Source organism: Scophthalmus maximus, chromosome 12, assembly GCF_022379125.1.
Source record: "Scophthalmus maximus strain ysfricsl-2021 chromosome 12, ASM2237912v1, whole genome shotgun sequence".
NCBI lineage: Eukaryota > Metazoa > Chordata > Actinopteri > Pleuronectiformes > Scophthalmidae > Scophthalmus > Scophthalmus maximus.
Genome location: NC_061526.1, coordinates 17737501 through 17760630, shown reverse-complemented (window position 1 = coordinate 17760630; position 23130 = coordinate 17737501). Strand labels below are relative to the sequence as shown.

At 44.5% G+C, this 23130-nt stretch overlaps 2 protein-coding genes and 1 non-coding gene across 3 annotated transcripts in view; 2 read left to right on the top strand and 1 right to left on the bottom strand.

The window, feature by feature from the left end:
- Window positions 1-23130, top strand: part of wnt5b (wingless-type MMTV integration site family, member 5b) — a 66411-nt gene that overhangs the window by 20341 nt on the left and 22940 nt on the right. Inside the window, exon 2 of the mRNA XM_035611990.2 lies at window positions 11619-11713. Coding sequence (XP_035467883.2) covers window positions 11619-11713 — 95 coding nt within the window. The remainder of the gene's footprint in view (window positions 1-11618; window positions 11714-23130) is intronic.
- trnad-guc lies at window positions 3836-3907 on the top strand. The gene has a single exon. It is a non-coding gene; the product is annotated as a tRNA-Asp (tRNA).
- fbxl14b (F-box and leucine-rich repeat protein 14b) lies at window positions 16454-20449 on the bottom strand. Its single transcript, XM_035612004.2, has one exon. It carries the CDS (start codon window positions 19513-19515, stop codon window positions 18313-18315), a length of 1203 nt encoding a protein of 400 aa, XP_035467897.1. The 5' UTR covers window positions 19516-20449; the 3' UTR covers window positions 16454-18312.

The window sequence follows — 23130 nt, the reverse complement described above, 5'->3', positions numbered from 1 at the left end:
TATGGTGTCATCTGCATAAAAGCTGACATTATAGAATTAGATTAATTGATAGGTTGGTTATGGAGAATAATGTTTATTTGTGTGTACTGTGGTTAGATGATCACCAGGGATCTGCTCATTGTTGAGGAATTTCTTATGAAATTATCTGAATGTTTCTACACCTTTGGGAATCTAGAAATTATTCAAATGAAACAATGTGAGTGGGAAAATATTGCTTTTCTCAGTGAACGCAGTTTTATATTTAAGGGGTCACAAGCAGAAAAAGTTGGACATCAGTGATATGTATTCATGTGGTATAATAGTTCAGGAAACCACATCCTTCACATTGACGTCTGCGACCTCTGATCACTGAATGAACTTTTCATTTCCCCACTTCATACCTATCTGTTCAAATGTAATTTATTAAAATATGCCCTGCAATTAGTTGAGTTCACATTCAAGTTAGACTGCTTAATGGATAAGCTTGATGAACTTAGAATATTTAATCACAAGTTTAAGCTTTTGTCCATCTCTGTCTACAATGTTACGTGTAAATAATGAAGACTGTAAACCATAAACCCTAATCCATAATCCATAATGCATAATTTAGCCGTTTTCGTTTTAGTCCTTTTTCATATCTGTAGTCTCCTCCTTTTTTCTTCTTCTTGTTCTTTTCTGTTCTCTTATTGGCGTCACTGTGGAGCAAACAGCAGGACATCTCTGTTTCTTCCCCTACCTCGCTCTCTGGGGGAGCGGTGAGACATTCTCTTATTTGTCCGGTTTTATCTGTGAATGTAGCCACTTGTGTGTTATATGTGGGGTTTCTGCTTGTGCGCCCACGCACCCCCCGCCTCAGTGTCTCCAATCAGCATCTCTCTCATCCTGACAAGAATCCTTTTAGGGGGGAAGAAGGAAGAGGCACGCCGGGATAGAAGGAGCAAAGAGGATGATGAGGGGGAAAAGGCGGGAGGGAAGACAGAGCGGTGAAGGGAGATGAACCTGAAAGAAAGAAGAGAAAAAAATCAATGAGATACAAGCAGCAGGAGGGAAATATGTAGTAGCGAGTGATGGTAGGAAAGGAGGAGACTGTCGTCCTGTAAAGCCCATAGGTCGCCGATTATTACGACATGTAGTTACGTTTTATTGTCAGGTGAAATGTAACTGCTTGGTGATAATAATATAAAGACTTAGAACATAGGACTTTCACACTGGAGAACCCGGTTTGTTTCCTGTTAGGGACCAGTGGTCAACATTGTTTCCTTTAAGCATGACCATGCCACAACCTTATCTGAAGCTGTTTTCAGACATGAACTCCAGAAAATGTCCGCAAAATCAGGTCCAGTTGTTGTTTTTTTTCGAAGTTTGCCCTTCATAGACATAGACAATTATTTGCCCACATAGACGGCAAATAAACCTTAACAACGATAGTCCTGCTGCGGTAAGGGGGAAGTATATCAGGATATGCCCCCTAGGGGTCGCATCAGAGGTTATGGGGATATACGACGTATATGGTCGTTCAGGTTGAAGGCGTTGTTGGTAAGGAGGGAGGAGGGGGAGAGGTGAGGAGTGTCAAGTGTCACGTTTACACATGTATGGGAGGAGAGAAGCGGAGGGAGGGGAGGTCGCAGAGATAGACTCGTATTATATGTGGCGACAGGACAGTGTTACCACAAAAAAAATCAATATGCCTGTCTACACTGTGGCCGTGTGTGTTGGGGGGGCAGTGATTTTGAGCTCTAATTAAAGTCCTGTGTCAGCGCCATAGTAACACAGACCATTGGATATTCAGTGGTTGTATTAACAGCTTTACTTTCTTCCTTTACTTTCGCCTTTTCCTTCAATTTTTTGAAACCCTTTATTTCAGTTCAGATTAATAATCTGAAGGAAAGTATGGAGTGAGGTATATCAGGTACATCACTTTTGGCAGTGTGAACCAGTCACACATTCCGACTGAAAGGGTAAAACTGGTGTTGGTAGGTGTCTTTAGAGGTTCCTCATCAGTCCATGTTCACCTAAATGCGTCGGCCCTTTTCCATCTAATAGCCCTTAAAACTGAGGAGCCCCACGAAGTGAACCCAGCAACTAGAGTCCGTCCCGCCCACCCTGCTCCACTGTAGAGGAGCTATGATTAGAAAAATTAAACAACCCGATCGATAAGGGAGGACTCTACTGTTGCGCGACTGATGTTTTACAAGATAATTCAAAGAACCTGCAGATGTAGAAAGATAGTTCAAAATATCAAAATATCAAGATGCTTGTCTGCTACATATTTGTTGTGGTTGATTATCTACTCCAGTACAGAACTGCATTGTAAAAATAAGTAAATAAAAGGAAGCAGGTTTTGCTCTCTCTAACTCCCTCTGTCTATTAACCTTACTTCTTGGTCTGATCTAGTGATCAGCTACTGTACATAACTTGCTCGCTTACTGTCTGAGCGAACACTTGATCAGTCTTGTGTCTTTGCGGTACTGCAGAATCCACCACAATAGCCCCTGGACCATATCAGCAGTATCATAAGTATTCTAAGTTTTTAAGTTGCAGAAACCTAGGAAGCAAAACTTGGTCCTGGAAATCAAAGTGCAAAAAAGTCCCGACAAAGGCCCTTGGGTTCTTGGGAAAGTTTCTTTGATAAGTAAAAAATAAAATGTAGTAGTGATTGTGCCTTAGTTTTGTCTCGCCTACTTTCCCTTGTTTTGTTTGACCTCTTGTCTGGATTGACACCTGCCTGCCTTTTTGCCATCTGGGAGACAGCCCTTTGACAAAAAATAAATTGTTTTGCTTCACCTGCTCAGTCTCCCAACTATGCTTTTTGGCACCAGATCTGTATTCATTTGTTCCTTCTCACTTGTTCCAGCCGAGTTCTTCTCCCCTCACCTTTTTCTCAGTTGTCGGTCTTATATTTTATTGCAGTTATGGAATGAAATATGGATAGATTTCCTTCTGCGAGACACTACCACTGATGTAATGAACCACAGACACTAAACATGAAGTGCAAAATACACTCAGGGGCAACGGGAAAGGGCTTTTGCTGCTTGTAGGCAAGAACAAGCCCATAGGTCGTCTGTGCAGCAGATTATTTGCTTAATTTTCAAAAGCACAAGTATATTTATTTCGCCAAAACCAAATGATGTTGTTTGTAATCAGTTCGACTGTTTGAGTCCGACGTCAAATGTGTTTGTGTGTGTATCAGTGTGAGAGGGAGCGGGGCCAGAAAGGGCTGAATGAATCAATGTGCTGTGTGTGTGTGTGTGCGTGTGTGTGTGTGTGTGTGTGTGTGTGTGTGTGTGTGTGTGTGTGTGTGTGTGTGTGTGTGTGCGCGTGTGTGTGTGTGTGTGTGTGTTTGTGTGTGTGAGAGAGTGTGTGAGAGAGTGTGTGAGAGAGTGTGTTTGTGTGTGTGTGTGTGTGTGTGTGTGTGTGTGTGTGTGTGTGTGTGTGTGTGTCTGACAAGCAGGGAGAAAAGAGGAGGAGTCAGAGGGAAAGCGAGGATGAGAAGTGAAGGTCATGAGGGAGGGACGAGACCAAAGAGGAATGAAGGAGGGATAAACTAGGAGAAACTTTTGAAGAGGGAGTGATTGGAAAAGAGAGAAAAGAAGGAGGGAGGTTTGAACAAAATGAGACACTTCTCGTTCTTTGTTATTCGAGTTTGTTTCAGAGATGTTCACTATAACATGTATGATTGAATAAATGAATGAATGTTACATTAGAACTCTTCTTTCTCTCTCCTTGCAGAAAAGTCTTTCTGACAAACAGACCAGTCTCTCTTTGTCTCTTTTGTCTTTATAACTTTATTACTCAAATTCCTTTCCTGGAGACTTGCACTCATTTGGTGCGTCACTCATTCATGGTTATGCACCGCTCCTCGTTAGTATAGTGGACAGTATCTCCGCCTGTCACGCGGAAGACCGGGGTTCGATTCCCCGACGGGGAGAAAATATTTTTCCCAAATTTTCCCATCATGGGACGAATAAAGGATTATCTTATTTTAAGGATTATCTTAAATCTCCAATGATTTACATTGTTTGGAAGAATGGCTCCTTTAATGTGACCATGTAAACACACTTGGGTCTTCTGAATATCTAGACCACACACACACATGCACACACACAGGAAGGCATGCTGACACTTAAACTAAGTGCACTCACACACACCCTATTCCCTTACTGCCTTTCTCCCTCCTCTTACCACCCACACAGAAATGAGGACACAAAACACACACGCACACACACACACACACACACACACACACATACATACACGGGAGCCCCCCTTCAACGCACACACACTCACTCACACACACACACACAGAGTACTTTTCAGCACTTTCTCCTTTACCATACTCAGCAAGATCAGATGTCAACTCAACTGACACAACACACACAGGGGCTGTATTTTTCTTTTCACCACGCTCTGTTTCCTCCTCCCTCTTATAGAGTATATGCATTTTTAAAAACCCTCTTGCACATAGACACACAGTCAGAGTGCATGGCAGGGTAACCTCTACACACAAGAGTCATGAAAGGAAAACGCTGTAGAAACACAGATGTTGGGGGGGGGGGGCAGAGAGTAGAGATTGGGCAAAGAGGACGGGATTGAAGGTGAAAAAGAGGATTGGAGGGTTATGAGAGGAAAACGTTGGAGAGGGATGAGTGAGGAAAACACAAATAAACTGACAGCTCAGTTTTGAAAGATACAGACATGATAGCCTAACCTTTAGTTTAGCTGCACATGTAAGCAAAGAGTATTAGAGCATGCATGCAAGACATAAAGGGCTTTGTCCTCAACACACGCACACTCACACACACAAACACAGGGTGAGTGAAACATGAATAAATGATTTTCATGCGCTGACAAAACCATCACGAGCCAAGATGCTCTCTCTCTCTCTCCCGCACACACACACACACACACACGCTCAATGTGTGCTCATGTGTTGGCAGCAAACACAGTACACGCACATGCACATACAATTAAATTACATGCATATTTTCATGCAGGCAGCATGCAATGACATGGACATGGACATGCATGCAGAAACATGCACTTTGACTGACATGAGAGATGTTTTGACATCACACACATCTATGCACAAACATGGAATTGGAAAAACATTGACAGTGTACAGTATATACATAGACGTGTCTGCATACAGACTAAAGCAAACTATTTTGTTTACCCTTTAAACACACAATTAAATCTGCAACTGTAATGATTTGAGGGCCGTCAGCAGACAGTTGATATCTTTGCATGTATGTTGGAAGTATTGGCATTTAATAATGGATGCTCACATTTACGTACATGCACACAATAATGAAGACAGTTTGTTTTGTTATATTGTTGCTTACTGTACGTTTTAAAATACAATTTTGATTTTAACCCCAAAGAGAAAAAAGGCAAAGCGTTAAATTATCACCCGGCATACAGTAAACAAATTAACTTTTTTTGTTCATATATGACCTGTCATGCTTGCCGTTACTCATTCCCCATACCTATCCCCACCTATGTTTAGTTCATCTGGCTAAACTGCTGGTTTGTTCACAAATGTCTGAGTGCTTGTGCTTCTTCGTACTTATTATTATACGGTCCTACATCTCAGCATTTACCTTAATGAGAAACATGTTATCACTAAAACAAAGAAACTGTGGCCAAAATAAAATGAACAGAAGTCATCCTTTAAGAGCATATATGCTTGTCCTTCACGTCGCCCTGTTTCACTTACATTGTAGCTCCTCCTTTCACAGAGATGCCCTCACAGTGCTGAGGCGGTAGCAGCTTAAGTGCCTTGCTCAAGGGCACAGTGACAGTAGCTGGTGAGGGAAAGGAGAGTGGTTTTCTTTCTTTCGCCAGCAGCAAACCACACAAGGTTCACCTTTAGGCAACCACTGCTCCTGATATATATTTAAGTGCAAGCAGCCTTCAGCTAAACACACACACACACACACACATACACACACACACTTACGCACGTAGGGCAGCGCGGCCCCACACCATGTGTACGAGCCAGATTTGGCTCCGTCCTCATGTCTGCCATACGGTTGATTCCTCCCCGCTGCGCACACCCTGCAGGCCAAACACACAGAAATCTGTGTGTACGTGTGTGTGTGTGTGTGTGTGTGTGTGTGTGTGTGTGTGTGTGTGTTTCTGGAAATATATTCAACTGAGTAGGAGAGGGAGAAAGCAGACATTACCAGGAAGCCATCTTTTAGAGGAAAAATGTCATATTTTCACTCTTATATAGTTCATTTTACTTTTCCTTGTGAGAAAAAATCCAGGCTGTTGCAAAATTGATTTGATATGAACTGGATGTGTTGCAACAAAGTGACTGACAATTGCTTTTTTTCTATTGGCAATTTGAATGAACTGTGTTTCTTTAACTGTGTTTCCTTGTTGTATCGAACCACTCAAAGACCTTTACAGTACAAGTCACATTCATCCATTCACACACACGCATTCATACAATACAGATGTTGTCACGAACTTGTATTTATGTCTTTATTTAAAGACTCAAACTGAAATCACAGTTTTCTCTGTTACTGGATCTGATGTGTCATCTGCCCGTGTCCTTTTGGCTCATCTGAAATTTTTTGGGGGAAAGTAAGACATGCTGACTGCACGTGTGAACACATCTGCGTAGGCAGACACCACATGCAGTATAAACAGAACCCATGTGTATTAATTTTTTTTTAAATGTACAGTGTATGCAGATCTTTGTGTAGGCGAAAGACAAGCAAAGCGTGTTGAATAAGCTAGAGGAAGCAAAAATCAAGATGCTAAGATACACAAATGTGGAGGGGAGGGAGAAAGGGGGCAGGAAAGATAGAGGGTGGATAGACAGCGGTCTCTGTGAACCTGCATAGACAAGCTCAGTCAGGCTGCTTTGGTGAGAGAGAGGGAGAAAAAGCAAGGATGTTTTGACAGCTCGGAGCCATCACAGCAGCAGAAGGCAGGCTGCGCGTGTGTGTGTGCGCGTGGCTGTCTCTGTGGGTGCAGGTGTTTGTGTGTTTGTGTGTCTGCGCACGTACTGTATTTGTGTGTGTGTGTGTGTGTTTGTGTGCATGCACATTAAAGACGAAAAGGCAGAGACAGACAGTGACGCTTCCTCTGAATCAGAGACAAAGAGGGGAAGAAGGGAGTCTTGCACGGAGCCCGGATGAAGGACGTATAAAAAAAGGGAGACTGTATCTGTGTGCGGTGGTATAGAAATGTGGGTATACATATTGATGTGTGTCAGGGCGCCTGCCACAGGTCCCATCATGCATCATTCTGGTCATGACAAGTAAAACCTCCTCGTTAGACGGCTGTTGATGAGCAGACTGTTACTTCACCTTTCCGCATTATTTCCTCTCCCTTCCATCATTGTAAACAAAGACGGACGGAACAAGCATATATATATATATATATATATATATATATATCAGCCTTGTCCTGCTTCCCCCTCAAACACCTTCACACCAGGAGCTGCCCTGCTCACGGGCACCTTGACTTGACCCTATGTGTGATTTTCTTCCTCCTTTTATTTGAAGAAGGGGAGTCTCGTTCGCCTGAACTGCACTCTCCAAGTCGGTGTGTCGGGCCAAGCACTGCTGACCCTCCAGTGTCAAACCTGTTACTTCAGGATACTGCCTTCAGGCTATTACTGTAGCAGTGGACTTTTTAGACTTTAATTCACAACCTATTTGTTTCATGATAAAACTAATTTGTGACCCAAAAGCTTCGGAACATTATGCAAAACAAAAACTATCACAGCCCAAACAATGAGCTGAATTAGAGCTATATAGAGGTCATACTCTGTGGCTATATTGTCATCTTACATAAATGGAAATATGGCATAAATTAGCTTTAAATTTAGGGTAAGCAGCGCAGTAATATACAAAACATACAGTATAATCGTATATATGGCAGTTTGTGGGAATTCAAGCAATTTCCAGAGAAGCAGACTGTGAGATTTCTCAAATTTGTAGACAACTTTTAGTTTTCTGACTGTTTTTGTTATTCATCCTCATTGTTCCTCTCACTTGTTCACCAGACAGCCAATGCACATGAGCAAACAGGCAGCGTGAGTGTTTGCTGTTGGAAAGTGTGTGTGTGTGTGTGTGTGTGTGTGTGTGTGTCTCCAGAGATGATGGTCATTGTAAGAGGCCAAATGATAGGAGTATTGTGTGTGCAGGTGTGTGTGCATGCTTGCGTGTGTTAACAATGTACCTTCATGTCCCCTGTGTCAAAGCCCAGCTAAATAAAGTGAACCATGCTGCGTGTGTGTGTGAGTGTGTGTGTGTGTGTGTGTGTGTGTGTGTCAGGCCAGGCCAGATCAATATGAACTAATCAATAGGAGAAGACAGCTAGAAGGACCTTGGGGACGGCAGATACACACCTTGTGTATACACACACACACACACACACACACACACACACTCTCTTTCTCTCACAGCCCCTCTTTGTATTCAACCCTCAGTTTCTCTCTTTATCCTCTTTCACTCCACCTCCCATGTCTCTTTCTCCGAGCCTCTCTCTATTTCTCTACTCGTCTGTTTCTAAAATCTTTTTCTTGCACAAACACATCAATTATCTCACTCTTCTCTTTTACCGAGACTAGGCTACCATCATAGACTATATATCACTGCCTAATTTTCCTTTTTCTTCCTACCTCCTTTGTCGCTAATCTCTACATTTCAAATCATTAGTTTATTTTCTTTGTTCGTATTGTGAAGGCTGGTTTCATCAGTGACCGAGTTCAGAAGTGTCTCAAAGTTTAAAAGGAAAAACAAAAAATCTGGTCCGACTTTCCGACCACGACTCACATGGCTTTGCGTTAGATTCACGCTGTGTTCAAGTCACAAACAAACCCGGTACTGCAGGTCTTTTCAAGTCCAGTCACATCTGTTGAAGCAGCAGTGGAAAGATGAGGTCTGTGCCACTCACAGTCGGGCGGAGCCGGCTGCTGGTACATACAACACATGTATGGAGACAAGGAGAGGCAAGAATTACTTGACTCTATTCGTGAAAACCATCACATTTTACATGGTTTGGTCTTTTCTGCTTTGAATAATATACTACATCAAACACAAGTTGGAATCAAGTTTTCTCCAAATCCTGAATTGGCATGTTTGTTATCAGCACGCATACCAGAGCTCTAGTGGACACTGGGGATGAGGCACTTTCAGTTCCATTCACTCAACATGCAAATTGAAACTGTAATTCATTTATTGGGAGATAAGAGTGCTACTCTGTCTCAATAATGTCTTCATAGATTGAATATTGAATAACACTTAGGTAGGAATTTTCTCATGGTTTGGATGTGAAAATCAAAATGAAATTGAGGTTTCTGAAAGTTAAGACCTGTTCACTTGTGCTGGAGTCGCTGGAGGTGTTGAGTAATCCAAGTTCAACCTCTGTCCGATGCTTTTTCTACCTATTCTCTGTTGCCCTCCAAACAATCCTGACATCTACCCCCCAAAAATGCCCCTGAAAAATCCTCCTTGTTAACAGTAGGAAACCTCTCTGTTCCAATGCACAATGTTTCCTGTCAAACTTGATAAAACACCACTTGGCTGTTGCTGCAGTTTTAGTTTTTTTTGTCTCCCTTTCGTGCCCATTTCCCCTTTTTGGAGAGGAGCATGACACATTTTTTTAAACAGAGTAAAGAGAAAGAAAAAGTTTCTCTTTTTATTGATGCTTGAATGACAAGCACAACTGACAGGAAGGTACAGAGAGCCGGCAGAGAGGCACAGACACCAACCGAGTGCATATGCATTATGCACATATACAGTATCAATCACACGTGCGCCGGAAGACAAGCGCACAAAAACGCACCACACCTCCCACGCTACCAACACGCTGCCTCGCCTGACAAATTAGGATGCATGCGAGGCTGCCAGTTTTTGACACTGCAACTATCTGTCACTTTTCTGTCAGAGCTTCACGTGGTTTCACACGGAGACAAAGAAAACTGAAAGGAACCAACGTGTCACACACAAACACACACACTCTCCCTCTCTCTCCCTCTCCCCCTGCCCATCCTCTCTCTCCCCACTGGGTACTGTCGAAGCAGAAGTCAGCGTCACATGCTGCATGAATTTCGGTCTTGCGTTGTAATTGCTGAGGAGTTTAAACAATATTCCCCGACAACCTCCATGGTTTGATTGTGAATGAAGCAGCGTTCAGTGGTTTCAGATTGACAATATGTGTGTGTTTTTCACATCCCGTCTGCTGGATTGTGACGTTGATTGAGCAAAACGACCTAGAGTGGCTAATGCCGGCTGTACGGAATGTCACATGACTCACATACTAATAGCACAAGTCAATGGGAGCTCTAATTCTGATACGGCGTACAATCTCTGGGACGATTCTAGCCTAGCGCATAGAAAATGGTTGATATCTGCATTTGTTGCCTAATGTGCAAAGGGCCTACAGCAGAAAATGACCTGATAACTGCATGTGATGAATTAATGAACAAAGTAGGACTGAAACAATTACATTCTGATCAGCAATGAATCATTTTCACTGACTTATACATTTAAAAACTGAATATTTGGGTTTTAGACTGCTGTCAGGTGAACAACAAGCTATTGTAGGCGCCATTTTGGGCTCTCATAACAAACTAGTGGTGTGGCTTCAGGCAGGGCGTGTCCTCCCCTCTTGTCCAAACTGAAATACCTCATCCACCATTTGTTGGATTGGCTGGCTGTATGTGAGACGCACATGCTGTGCCAGACATTTTTCCGAATGTTTCCTGCCAGGCCCCTGGTAAAATTTCCGGAAAATACATTAGCCCATATGAGAATACAGCAGGACAATCTCCGGGTGATACATGGCGAGCGAGTGGATGCTCCATGCAGGACCTACGCCTCGCCCGAATGTTCCAGAAAATGTTCCTGCTATTGCACAAGATTGTAGAAGGAGAGAAAGAAATAATTGTAATACTCCAAGTTTATTCATCATCAATAGTTATTTACTTGAGTGTTGAATGATGTCAGTGCCCCCCACCCCCGCCACACCCTTTGCTTCAAAGTTAAAGTTTTTGTAAATGGAAAGGATTACCTTTGACCTCATCTAAATTCTTACCTTTGTAGAAAAGCAGCTCATTACTTCCTGAGGAATGTGCAGCAGAGGTGTGTGCGTGTCTGGTATCCAACTGAAAATAATTAGCTGGTCTGCTGGGCAGCAAAGTATGAGACAGGCAGTCGCAAGATTTTTGAATAAACTTCTTGTGTGTGTGTGTGTGTGTGTGTGTGTGTGTGTGTGTGTGTGTGTGTGTGTGTTCTGCCAACCATTGTCTTGGTTAAGGCAGATTTCTGTATTTTGCAAGTTTGGTGTGTGTGTGTTTGTGTGCGTGTGTGTGCCCGGACGGTATTTTAACATGGGTAGCTGACTTCTAGCAGCCCACAGTTAAACAGTGACTCACAGATTCCTCTCTCCCTCTCTCTCTCTCTCTCTCTCTCTCTCTCTCTCTCTCCCTCTCTCTCTCTCTCTCTCTCTCTCTCTCTCTCTCTCTCCCCCTCGCCCTCTCTCTCACCAACTCAAATTTTTTCTCATCTGTTTCTCTCTGGGTTCCCCTCTTCTTTCTCTCCTTTTTTTAACCACTTTTCCTGATGTTCCCTCTTTCGTTCACTGTCTTAACGCCCCCTCTCTTTCTCTCCCTCCAGGTTGGGTGCTGACTACAGCAGACTTTAGGACAGAGACACTTTTTTCCCTCTGCGCCTCCCCTCACTTTTCCCTGTCTGCACCAGCCATAAACCCAGTAAGTTACAGGATGATCATACCATGTCCCTAATCCAAATCCAACATCATGATGTTTTGCTGTTTTTGTTGTCTTATTTTAGTTCAATTTTAATTTAATTTTAGTTTCTTTTATTCTCTATTTTGTTTCATTTCCTTGAAATACTTTTATTTAGACAAAAATGCCTAGCATAGTCCCACTGAAATTCTTTGAGGGGAAAACAGTCTGAACTGTCACTTCTCTTATTGTCCAGCTTTGGTTAATTGAGCAGAAAGCAGGAAAGTTCATCGCAATTAAATTATTCTACTTTACGTAATCAGGAAATATGTACACATGCTCAAAGACCTACACGGGTATCGTGGCACCAAACCAAAAGCGGCGGCAAATGTTCTTGACTGGAGCTGCTGATAAAAAAAGTTTCTCCACACACACACACACAAACACACACACACACACACACACACACACACACACACACACACACACACACACAGCCCTGAGGGCCCCTGGGACTTCAAAGAGCCGTCTACTGTACCTCAGCGACACCTCAACACCAGGTGGTGCAGAAAGGAGGAAGGTTGGAAATGGAAAAAGAGGAGAGGGAAAGGCAGGAAGAAATCAAGTTGGAGGTGGAAGGAGAAATAGAGATACAGGTTAAATTAAAGAAAAAGGTTGGGAAGTAGGCAGATAGATATGAAGACACAGGAAGGTAGCAGGAGAAAAAAAAGCTTCAAAAGGAGGAAGAAATCGGTTGAGAAGAAAGAACAGCAGGGATGAAAGCTGACCCACAGACAGGCAGAGACCTAAAAGCAGGCCAGAGAGACAGGCACACAGACAAGCCGGCAGACAGGGAGTTGTTGCAGCCAAAGACCGAGAGACGTGGGGGAGGGCAGTAACACGGTGCTGCTAATGCCCCTGCTGCTTTGTAGTGAAGAGCTCCAGTTCCCCTTCTAATGGTGAACTGTTCCTTTAATGATGGCAGTAAAACACACTCGTCACAGTTCAACTTCTGCAACTTACCGTCCTAACACACACACAAACACACACACACACACACATTCACACACACACACACCATAGTTCAAATGAAAAAGTAGCATTTATAGTATGAAAAGGTTTTGTCAGCGACCTATATGGGGCAGAAACGTGGGCCTTTGTCTAATTTGGGTGCCTGTTCGCTTTTTGAATTAACTTGTTTAGAAGCTGTCAATCACGTAGACAGGCAGGATCTGTGGGATTGAGGAGAGACTCACGCTGAGAGAAAGATATATTCTCAACACAAAGCCATTTGGTGTGTGCTTTGATCCCATGCTGCCTTACAGTTACGCACACACGCCTGGAAGGGCTGCCGCGCGGAAACCTTTTGAGTTGCACAGGAAAGAGTGAACCTAACGCGGCGGTGTCAGTGCCTCGCTCAGGCTGTTTGTGGTGTTCATCCACGCAGGGGAGGTGGAGCCAAGCAGGGGGAGCACAGCGTCGGCTTTCGGTCTCATCCTCAGGTGGTAGATTTCTTTACGTAAGCCATGTGGACAAATCATGTTGGAACATTCTGTTGAGTTTAGTGGTCTGCCATTGGTTTAAGGAGATGTGATACTTCTCCCATGTGAAGCTCGGGCCAGGAGACGGTTATCTTAACTTATAAATACAAAAACTAGCAGTGAAAGAGTCATCGCTGTTATTCGGCTAGACAACCTGTTATCAGGGTTTTTTGTATTGATGACACAAATGAGGTCTATCAGACATGAACTCCAGAAAATGTCTGGAAAATTTGGTGCGGACACTGTCATATATGAACAATGCAGCAGGAGAGTGTCAGAGCAGGGACATGCAGGAGATTCTCCTGCTGTATCCTCACATGTGCTCGCTCTGGCACTTTCGGGAAGTTTTACAAGGGGGCTGGCAGGAAGATGCCCGGAGCAACATTTGCCGAAATTTGCGTTCTTACATTCAGCCTCTCCGGGAAAGTTCAGGAAGATGTGTGGACTGCAGTGCGTGTCTGAAAACAGCTTCGGTGAGGTTTCCCTAGGACTGACCCAGGCGAGTTGTTTCCCCTGACTTCAGTCTTTATGCTGTACTTGGATAACCTAAGTGTTACTGTTTCACTGTTTCACTGTTTTGTCTCCTCTAAGTCTCATTAAGAAAGCAGATATGGGTGTTTTCCACAACGTAGAACTGCACCACGGGATGGATTAGAAACTGGTGAAACTGTTTTGCTTGAATCCAAAACTTCAAAGCATAAAGATGGAATATCTGCAGAGTGTGGAGTTTCACTACGTGTTCATTTGTGCGACTGTTTGCAATAGGGAAGCAGAACTGTGTTTAAGTGTTGTACTAGCGTGCTCAGATTCAGTAGCAGCGTGCGGTATATCATGCTCTGTCACTACATAATGCTGTGAACACCCAGCAGTGAAACTCCAGAGCTTAATTCACACTCTCTATTCAAAATGCAAATTGAGACTGCAACCTATACATTAATGGCCGGGTTTGCATCCCCCTCACAGATTGTCCAGAGCAATTGATTCATCGAGAAGAAGGGAAAAAGAGCCTCTGTGTGTGGAAAATGAAAGAACCGGGGCTTCACAGGTGGCCTGCTTCACCGCTAAGACTCACACATGTACGGCGAGAGAGGACAGGCAGGCAAGGTGACCCGATGTACAAACATGACAACCCTCCACCCTGCTGATGTGTCCTTGAGCAAGACACAGAAGGTAGATCCTTGCGGAGCTGAGCATGACCTCTGACCTCCCCGAGGAGGGCAGTAGACAAAAGGAGCTTTCTCCCTATGGGGATTAATAAAGTATCACATTATCATTTGAATGCAGCTGATTGTATCTATGTCAGTCTACATTTCAGCCTGCGGACCTTTTATTGTTGAAATGTGTGATATGACCATGTCACGGTAACGCTCCTGTATCATCTGCTGGGAAAGGACTGAAGACCCAAATGTCAAATGATAAAGGAACAATCGGCCACGCTGTGCGCCTCCCAGCTCCCTATCCCTTTATCAGTTATTCAAAGTCCAATTTATTACAGTGTCACTCCTCTATGCTCGTATTTCTTTTGTTGCCTTGGTGCAACATTCAGGATTTTTTAAAAAAAACAAAAAAACGCATTTGTTGGTTGTAATTATACGGCACAAAATGAAGAACAATACTACTGTATGGGTAAAAAAAAGAATTCCAGATTTGTTTTACAACATTTCAGGGGGAAAATGGCACAAAATGCCACAGACGTTTCTTTCACATCTCAGTGTGCAGCCATTGCAGTGTTATTGCACAAGACAAGACCAAAGGCCAGTTTGAGCAAACTTAAGAAACAGCAAACACTGACATTCTCTCCTTCCTTCTCTCTCTCTCTCTCTCTCTCTCTCTCTCTCTCTCTCTGTCCCTGTGGTCAACAATCCCTCTGCTGGCCTTTATCCCCAAATCCCCATGGACAGAGATTCAGGAGAGAGAGAATGCTAAATGCTTTGAATGATGGCGTGGAATGCTAAAAAGAAGTGTGTGTGTGTGTGTGGTAAGGGGGATAGAGGAGGGGGGGGGTCTCCTGCCTGGTCTAAGATCTGGTATGCGTGACTGAACAAGAGGAGGAGAAAGAGAGGAAAAGAAGAAAAAAAATCCCCCCACCACAACCTGCCTTCCTAACTTCTAAAGACAGACAATGGCTACTGACCGGCCTGGCAACCCCTCTGTGTGTGTGTGTGTGTGTGTGTGTGTGTGTGTGTGTGTGTGTGTGTGTGTGTGTGTGCGTGTGTGTGTGTGTGTGTGTGTGTGTGTGTGCGTGTGTATGCGTGTGTGTGTTAGTGTATGTGTGTGTGTGTGTGTGTGTGTGCGTGTGTATGCGTGTCTGTGTGTGTGTGTGTGTGTGTGTGTGTGTGCATGTGTATGCGTGTGTGTGTGCGTGTGTGTGTGTGTATGTGCGTGTGTGTGTGTGTGTGTGTGTATGTGCGTGTGTGTGTGTGCGTGTGTGTGTGTGCGTGCGTGTGTGTGCGTGCGTGCGCGCGGTGTCACTTCACACACAGAACACGTTCCTGATGGAAAGCAGAGAGAGGGAAATCTGCCCTAACCAACTTTGGCTCTCATTACTCGGCACATGCAGCCACACAGACGCAGCTCTGCCACATGTGATATTATACAACACTGCAAAAATTAACCAAAACTAAAACCCTGAACCGTCCACATTTAAACCATGAAATCCTCCACAGCTTACCCCAGCATTGCTCCCCAACCTTCAGACTGGGAGCCGACCACCCTTTTGTTGCATTTGAGGCTAAAATAAGAATGTTCGAGCTTCCTACAATAAACGCCTTGGTGATAATTAATTACGCAGGCACTGCAGCCCCATCAAGACAGCAAGCATCCATTTTAAATTTCCTGTAAATAATGTAACAACAAAAGATTTTTTTCAGCCCTTTTCAGAACCAGGACTGGACTGATCCGGGACAATACTCAGAAATGTGTGGGTGGTTATTAAGAGCGAGCCATAATATTAAAGACCTTGTTGTAGCCATGCCTCAGTATGAACAATATGAACAAGACGCTATGTACTGACAGTCTCGTGGGAATACACAATGTCAAATTACCTTGTGGGAACAGATATATTTCACATTCTTGTAGAAAGAAATCAGAGAGCATAGTGATAACAAAAAACAAAAGCATAGTCCACACTACTCATTTCGTTCATTATATAAATATCTTTAATTGTTTTAACTGTAAGAATATAAAACAATTTAATTTTGGGATTCTGCATTTTTTTTCCTTCTTCTTTACAAACACATAATATACAGTACATCATTTAATTTTCAAACACACACACACACAGCTTTGTCAGCAGGACGCACATCCGTATATTAATTTTTCTAGCAGGTCATTTGCATTACATTAAAACACGCACACACACGGGCCTCCGTGTGCGCACGCGCGTGCATGTGTGTGTGTGTGTGTGTGTGTGTGCGTGAAAGAGAGAGAGAGAGCGCAATAGAGATCGCATTCCGCTTGAAACGGAGGAGAGTGAAAAGACAAATAATCGATTGCTTCTTCTTCTAAGCATGTCACAAAATGGATTCAGGGTATTTTTTATTCAGAGAGATGGAGGATTAAAAAAAAGAGGAGGGAAAAAAAGATGTCCATCCCCCCTCTCCTTCTTCCCCTCTCTCTTTCTCTCTGGAGCAAACATGAATATGAATGCGACCTGTGTTGGCATTAACGTGGGAAAAAAAGAAAACATGGAGCAGACCCTGATTCGTTTCGATCAATAAGGGTATAAGATATAGAAATCACTTCAATTTGAAGTACGACGCTCTGAGCAACATCCACTGACATTTAGTTCCACCAGCATCCCTTATATAAATAATACCCAATATTCCTATAATATCCTGCTGGCTGCTCATGTACCAATACGTGTTATACCTCGATTGTATCGCTATAATATTCCTCTATATCTCTACATTGTTATTATGGGATGACTACTACAGGTATTTCTCCTCAGGATGAGCTGATCATCTTGTCTCCTTTACATTGGTCAAAGCCTGAACACAAACGCGTCTGTAATAAAAGGGCGTTAAAGTTGGACTTCATCCCTTCAAAAAAAAGCTTCTTTTTTTTTTACACAAGCAGGTTTATGTTTTTTATGATGTTTTTCTTTTTGCATAAAGCGTCGTCCTTTTTTTAATTGGGACTATTACAGCTCGCTCTCACTTTCTCTCGCTCTCTTTCTCTCCGGGAAATTGTTGCTGTTTATGGGGGTAAATTAACAAAGGTAGTTAGATCGTGTCCTGTCTCCAGCTCTGCTCGTGGAGGAGGGAGGGAAGGAGGAGGTGGGGGAGGCGGGATGGGGGAGGGGGCAGACACAGTCCCTTTAGGCACATTTTCTCCCAGTCTCTCATTCTCGCTTCTTCTTTTTTTCTAAACAGTATACACCCTTTGAAAACAACCACATACGAGGTAGCCAAATGTTTTTTTAGGCGTGATGGCTGTAGCGCAGATTAGTCGTAAAAACTGTCTCAAATCCAGGCTCACTGTAGAAAATAAAATAAAAAAGTCTCATGTCTCAAGTTTTAAAACCTCCCTTTGCTTTAAAATGAAAAGGAATCTGCCAGTTTTGGATGGATGAACGTTTCCCTTGAAGAATCTTTTTTTGTTTTCAATGGTAGCGAGTGTCAGTAAATGCACCAGATTATTCTAATAGTGCGCGGAGGGAATGACACTTTTGCAATGTGTGATGATTTGCATTGAAGTTACTCCAGTCCAAAGTTGGAATTTATGAGATATTAAAACTCAACGTGAGATCAAGATAATTTGCTAAAATAAAATTTTAAAAAGATTTAATTTCTTCCTACCAGAATATTAAGTCATATCAAACACTAATTTAGATCCTGCACGGCCAACAGAAAGGAAAAGTAAAACATTTGGACAGATAATTCTGGTCACGTGGGAGAAGAGGCACCTTACACAGGAGGGAAGAGGAAGGTTTTCTCTTTTTGAATAGAAAAGACGTTCCTCCACCTGTCCACAACTCCCCTTCTTCCTGCTCCCCATGTCCCCCTCTGTCCCCGTCCAAAAATGAAAAGAAAGCACACACACACACACACACACACACACACGCACACAAAACATTTCCAATCACCTCACTTTCTCACTCTCTGTCATCTGCCAGAGTCCCAGGTTCAACACTTTAAGGCAGGGGAGCTGTGTGATCCTCTCCAGTCCCCTCTTGGTGATCTTGGTACATCCATACAGGTCGATGCCCGCCAGCTGGGTCAGGTGGTCAGCTATGAGCTCCAGCCCTTTGTCCGTGATTCGCACACACTGTCCAATGTTCAGGGTCCTCAGCTCGTGCATCTGCCTCACCATCCGGTTTATCCCGTCGTCAGAAATGTGACACGAGCACAGGGACAGCGACTTGAGCTGGTACAGCCCCTGGGCGATGTACGCCAGGGTCTGGTCCCCTATCTTGTCGCAGAAGGAAACGTCAAGCCCAGAGAGCCTTAGGGTGCCCATGGCGAGGTGCATGGTCCCCGTGTCGCTGATGTTGTCACAGGAGCGTAGGTTGAGGCTCCACAGAGAGGCCATGTGGGAGAGGTGGATCATCCCTGCGTCTGAGATCCCCCCGCAGAAGCTCAGGTTCAGAACCCGGAGCTTGGTCAGCCCCTTGGAAATGTGTTTGAGTGACAGGTCCGTCAGTTTCTGACAGTCCTGGAGAGTCAGGTACTCCAGGTTCAAGCAGCCCTCTGCGGCACTGCGGGTCATGCCGGCCAAATGTCCGATCCCCACGTCGGAGACATGCCTGCAGGACCTCAGATTGAGGCTCTTGAGCCGGTGCAGGCCCCAGGCTATCAAGAGAAGCCCAGTGTTGGTGATGTTGCTGCAGCCACCGAGCTCCAGCACCTCCAGGTTCTTCAGATACTGGGCTATCCTGCCTAGACTGGAGTCAGTGATCTGCTTGCACAGACTCAGGTTCAACACCCTCAGTGATGGGATCTCCTGCACAAATGCATGGCCCAGCCCATTATCCGTGAGGTTGTAGCAGCCAGACAGGTTGAGGGACTCGATGTTGGGCATTCCCTGGATCACATAGCTCAGGCTGCGGCGCAGGGACAGGATCTGGACCCTCCGGATGCCCCTGGCCTGGAGGCTCGGGAACAGGGAAGGATTTGCCCGGCGGAGGTGCAGCTTGGCCTCCACCCCCCTCCACACTGACTTGTGGTAGGATGCATCCCTCCAAGCGATACACACTTGGGCTACCCTGCCTTTGTCCCTCACGTCCAGATAGCTGAAAATCATGGCCAAAATTTCCGGGAAGAGGCACGAAATGTGCGTCTCCATTGTTTTTCAAAACCCAGGCATATAAGAATTAATACTCCACACCTCCCAGGCTGAAAGACAGAAGCAACTCAAGCCAACCCCCCCTGGCTTCTACTGCAATAACGCAGAAGTATCAACAGTCCCGGGCATCCGTAGAAGTACGAAAAAGAAATAGAAGAGTTGTTTGATTCGCTCGTTGAACTGCGCGTAATCGATCCAACTCTCTCCAATCCCACGTGATCCGCTCTGGTTGCGCAGTAGGAATCGGATGCATTTAAAAGAAGAAAATAAGAAAACAACAAACAAACAAAACGCGTTTTTATTCCTCTGTCAACCCCTCTCTCTCCGCCAAAAAGAGGGGGGAGAGGGGGGCGAAAGGAAGGAAGGAGGAGGAGGAGAGGAGGAATACGCGTCGATCCTTCCCCCTCTCGCTCCCTCTCTCAGACGACGCTTCCTTGTACGAGACCCACAGAAAGACCTCGTCTCTCGGCCGAGCGCGGGTCCAGACGGTCGTACATCTCAGTGAGAGAAAGTCCCCAAAAAAGAGAGAAAAATGAAACCGACACTCTTAACGCCACCTATTAAAAAACATGTCCATGATGTGAGAGAGGGAGAGGGAGAGAGAGAGAGAGAGGAGCTGGCTCGGCTTTGTGGGCAGAGTGAGGGAGAGCGAGGGGCGTCCTGAGCGCAAAGCCTTTGTCTGCTCTTTTCAAACCGACTTGGCAGCGACCTGCGCACTGCGGCTGCCCGGGAGGGGTGGAGGCGACGAGCGGCGTCGGTCCGCCCCGCCGCGGACAGACCCCGGCGACGGACAGCGTCGCCGCGATGGTCCCAAACCGTCGCCGACGCACTCCGGTCGACGCACGGTGGCGTTTGGTGCGCGACGCGGCGCGGACGGAGCCCGCCGCGTCGCCGCGACGCCCCCACGGCGCAGCGCGTCGGCCACTTGGTCTGTCCCGCCTCAGCTGGAACGGTGAGAACAGTTTCCCTTGGAAACCAACTTCTTTCAATTCAGTTCACTTTGGGCTTTAACCCTTTGGGCGGACCACACAGGAAACACGGCGCCGGCGAGCGGAGGAGCCCCCGGAGTCGTTTCTACCGTTCGTGCGTCTTTGTGAACAGGACGGGGGCTGAATACTGGGTCGCTCTCCCTGTCCGGGTTGCCTTACTTCGTGTGCTTTAAAGTGTGAAACAAGAAAACACAGTTAGATTCCCACAGACCATCCAACAATATTCCATGGATCAGACAAATAAAGAAGTAATAAAAGTGTTATAAAGAAGATAAACGTGCCCCTGACAATATGTAATAAAACACACACAACCAGGTCATCGATGGAGAGAGTGTAGAAGAGTAAGCGAGTAAAAATAAGGTTAAGAAAAACATTTTCACACTAGATTTGAAGATAGTGTGTGTGTGTGTGTGTCTCTTCACTTAAACAACCAACTACTGTATTTTGCTCCTGTGTCCCTCTGTTACATCTCTGATATTAAACAGTTCCTGTCACTCTCATATATTTTATACAAACAGAATTAATAAATATATATAGAGAGAGAGATGATTAAATTCACTGAATTTGTCACATGTGACTGTCATTGCGGTTGGTTATGATCGTATACCAGTGTATATGTATATCGCTAATAGCAAACTATAGATATCAGATCACTTTGATAGATTTTTGAAATTTGTCAAAGCATGAACATGATCCAAAACATCGGCAAAGGTGAAAAGAGGAGGGTGCTGTCAACCGACCTGCAACTTCCGTGCCCTGCAGTTGGCCTCTCTCACCCCCTCAGTAGCCCTGGTCTGTGTGTGTGTGTGTGTGCGTGTGTGTGCGTGCGTGTGCGTGCGTGTGCGTGTGTGTGCGTGTGCGTGTCAAGAGTGTGTCTCAGTGTTTAAATGTATGTGTACATTTGTGTAGGCACAGACAGAAAAAACATGTACATATGTGGCCTTTGCGTGTGTGTGTGTGTGCGCGTGCGTGTGTGTGAGATAATATGACAGGGGAGCCGTTTGCTGAAGCCAGTGGAGTGTGGCAGAGTGGTTGAGAAAGAGAGAAAAAGAGGAAGAGCTGATGAGAAACGCCGAGGCGGAGAGAGGGAGAGAGCGATAGGAGCGAGAGGCAACAGTGATCAGGTAAAAGATAACAGCGAGGGATGAGGAGCTGCAGCAGAAACAGGCATTTTTACATGGAAAGAGGCAGCCGTGCACAACTGACAGCAACGCTCCTCGCTTCCACTCCTTCCTCTCATCCTCTCTGTTCTCCTTCCTCTCAAAGGATAAGGACGGCTGCTGTAATTGCTCCCATCCCTTCCTGACATAATGTTCCATGCAAAACTGCATTGTTAAGATCAGTAGTCAGTCAGTCAGTCAGTCAGTCACATCAAATGGGCCTTTTCCAAACTTTCAGTCCTCTTAGGGGGAAAATCACTCATTTTGTTATCGCTGTACTGACTGTTTTACCCAACGTCCACTTCCGACTCCCCTCTTTCTATGTGCATGGATAATGAGGTTGAAGTATTGCCAAAGTCAAATACAATAAGATATTAATGATACACACAGGTAAACAAATATTCCAGGTTAACAGTGCAAACTCAGAGACGTCATACTCACATAGCACAGGCAGGTATTCTTGTGTACTCTGGAGTGGCCCCACTGGTTTGTCATATAAACAATCAAACGACTCCCCCTTGCTGGAGGACTCATGACCACAACTTTTCAAAGTTTTTCCATAATCGCAGGAACAACGCAGAGATTGATTTGACAAAGCTGATGAATATGGTTCTACAATGTGAGGTTACTGCCTCAGGGGTTTGGGTCTTTATTCCGCCCAGAAACTGTGACCAGCACTATTCTGTTTTAAATTGCCAAGATGCCAAGTTGTAATTAATTGAGTAAAAGTGATGTAAGGTAGATGAATGGTACGTGTTTGTTTTTAATTAAGCATTGTATGCATTTAAGCAGAGATATCACAATGTCTTATAAAACTTGTTTAATCAATCTAATTTGTAATTTACTGTACATAATTTTGATATAGAATGAAATTTGTATGCCTGGAACTCCCCAAATATACAGATCTTTGGTGTAAACATTGATTTAAACATTTAAAAACTTTATGAAGCATTAAAAATCGACCAAAACTGTCCGGGGACCATTTTTCAATGTCTCCGCTCGTCATCAAGGGCAAAAACAAAGCAGTTAACTGTACTGTCCCCTGTGGCTGCCAGCACCTACGTCCTTGGTACCCGGGCGCAGAGTGTGTCATGCATTTTCAAAATAGAGATCCTGACATGAATACCAAGTTTTATAATGACAGTGCAAACACCTTGAGTTTTTATTCAGGGTCCCAGCTAAATCTGGATGAATTGTAGCGGTCTGCTGGACAAAAGCTCCTGGGATTTACCATCTGTGCAGGCAAAAACTAGTTGGTCATAAACCATAATGTGATTTGCCTCACCCACATGTTCTGTTAAACCAAACTGTACAATAACACGTGTCCTTGGAGCAGTTGTCTTGACAAATTTATGTTTGCTGGGCTCAAAAGAGAAAATAAATCCCTGCCAATGTGGCTTTAAGACTGCCAGCCAGACTGTGGTGTGTAGGAGGTTATTTAGCAAACGTTCTAATACCAGAAGTGC

What these genes read in the sequence shown, in the direction of transcription:
- fbxl14b (XM_035612004.2), bottom strand. Translation starts at nt 19,515, where the DNA reads ATGGAGACGCACATTTCGTGCCTCTTCCCGGAAATTTTGGCCATGATT.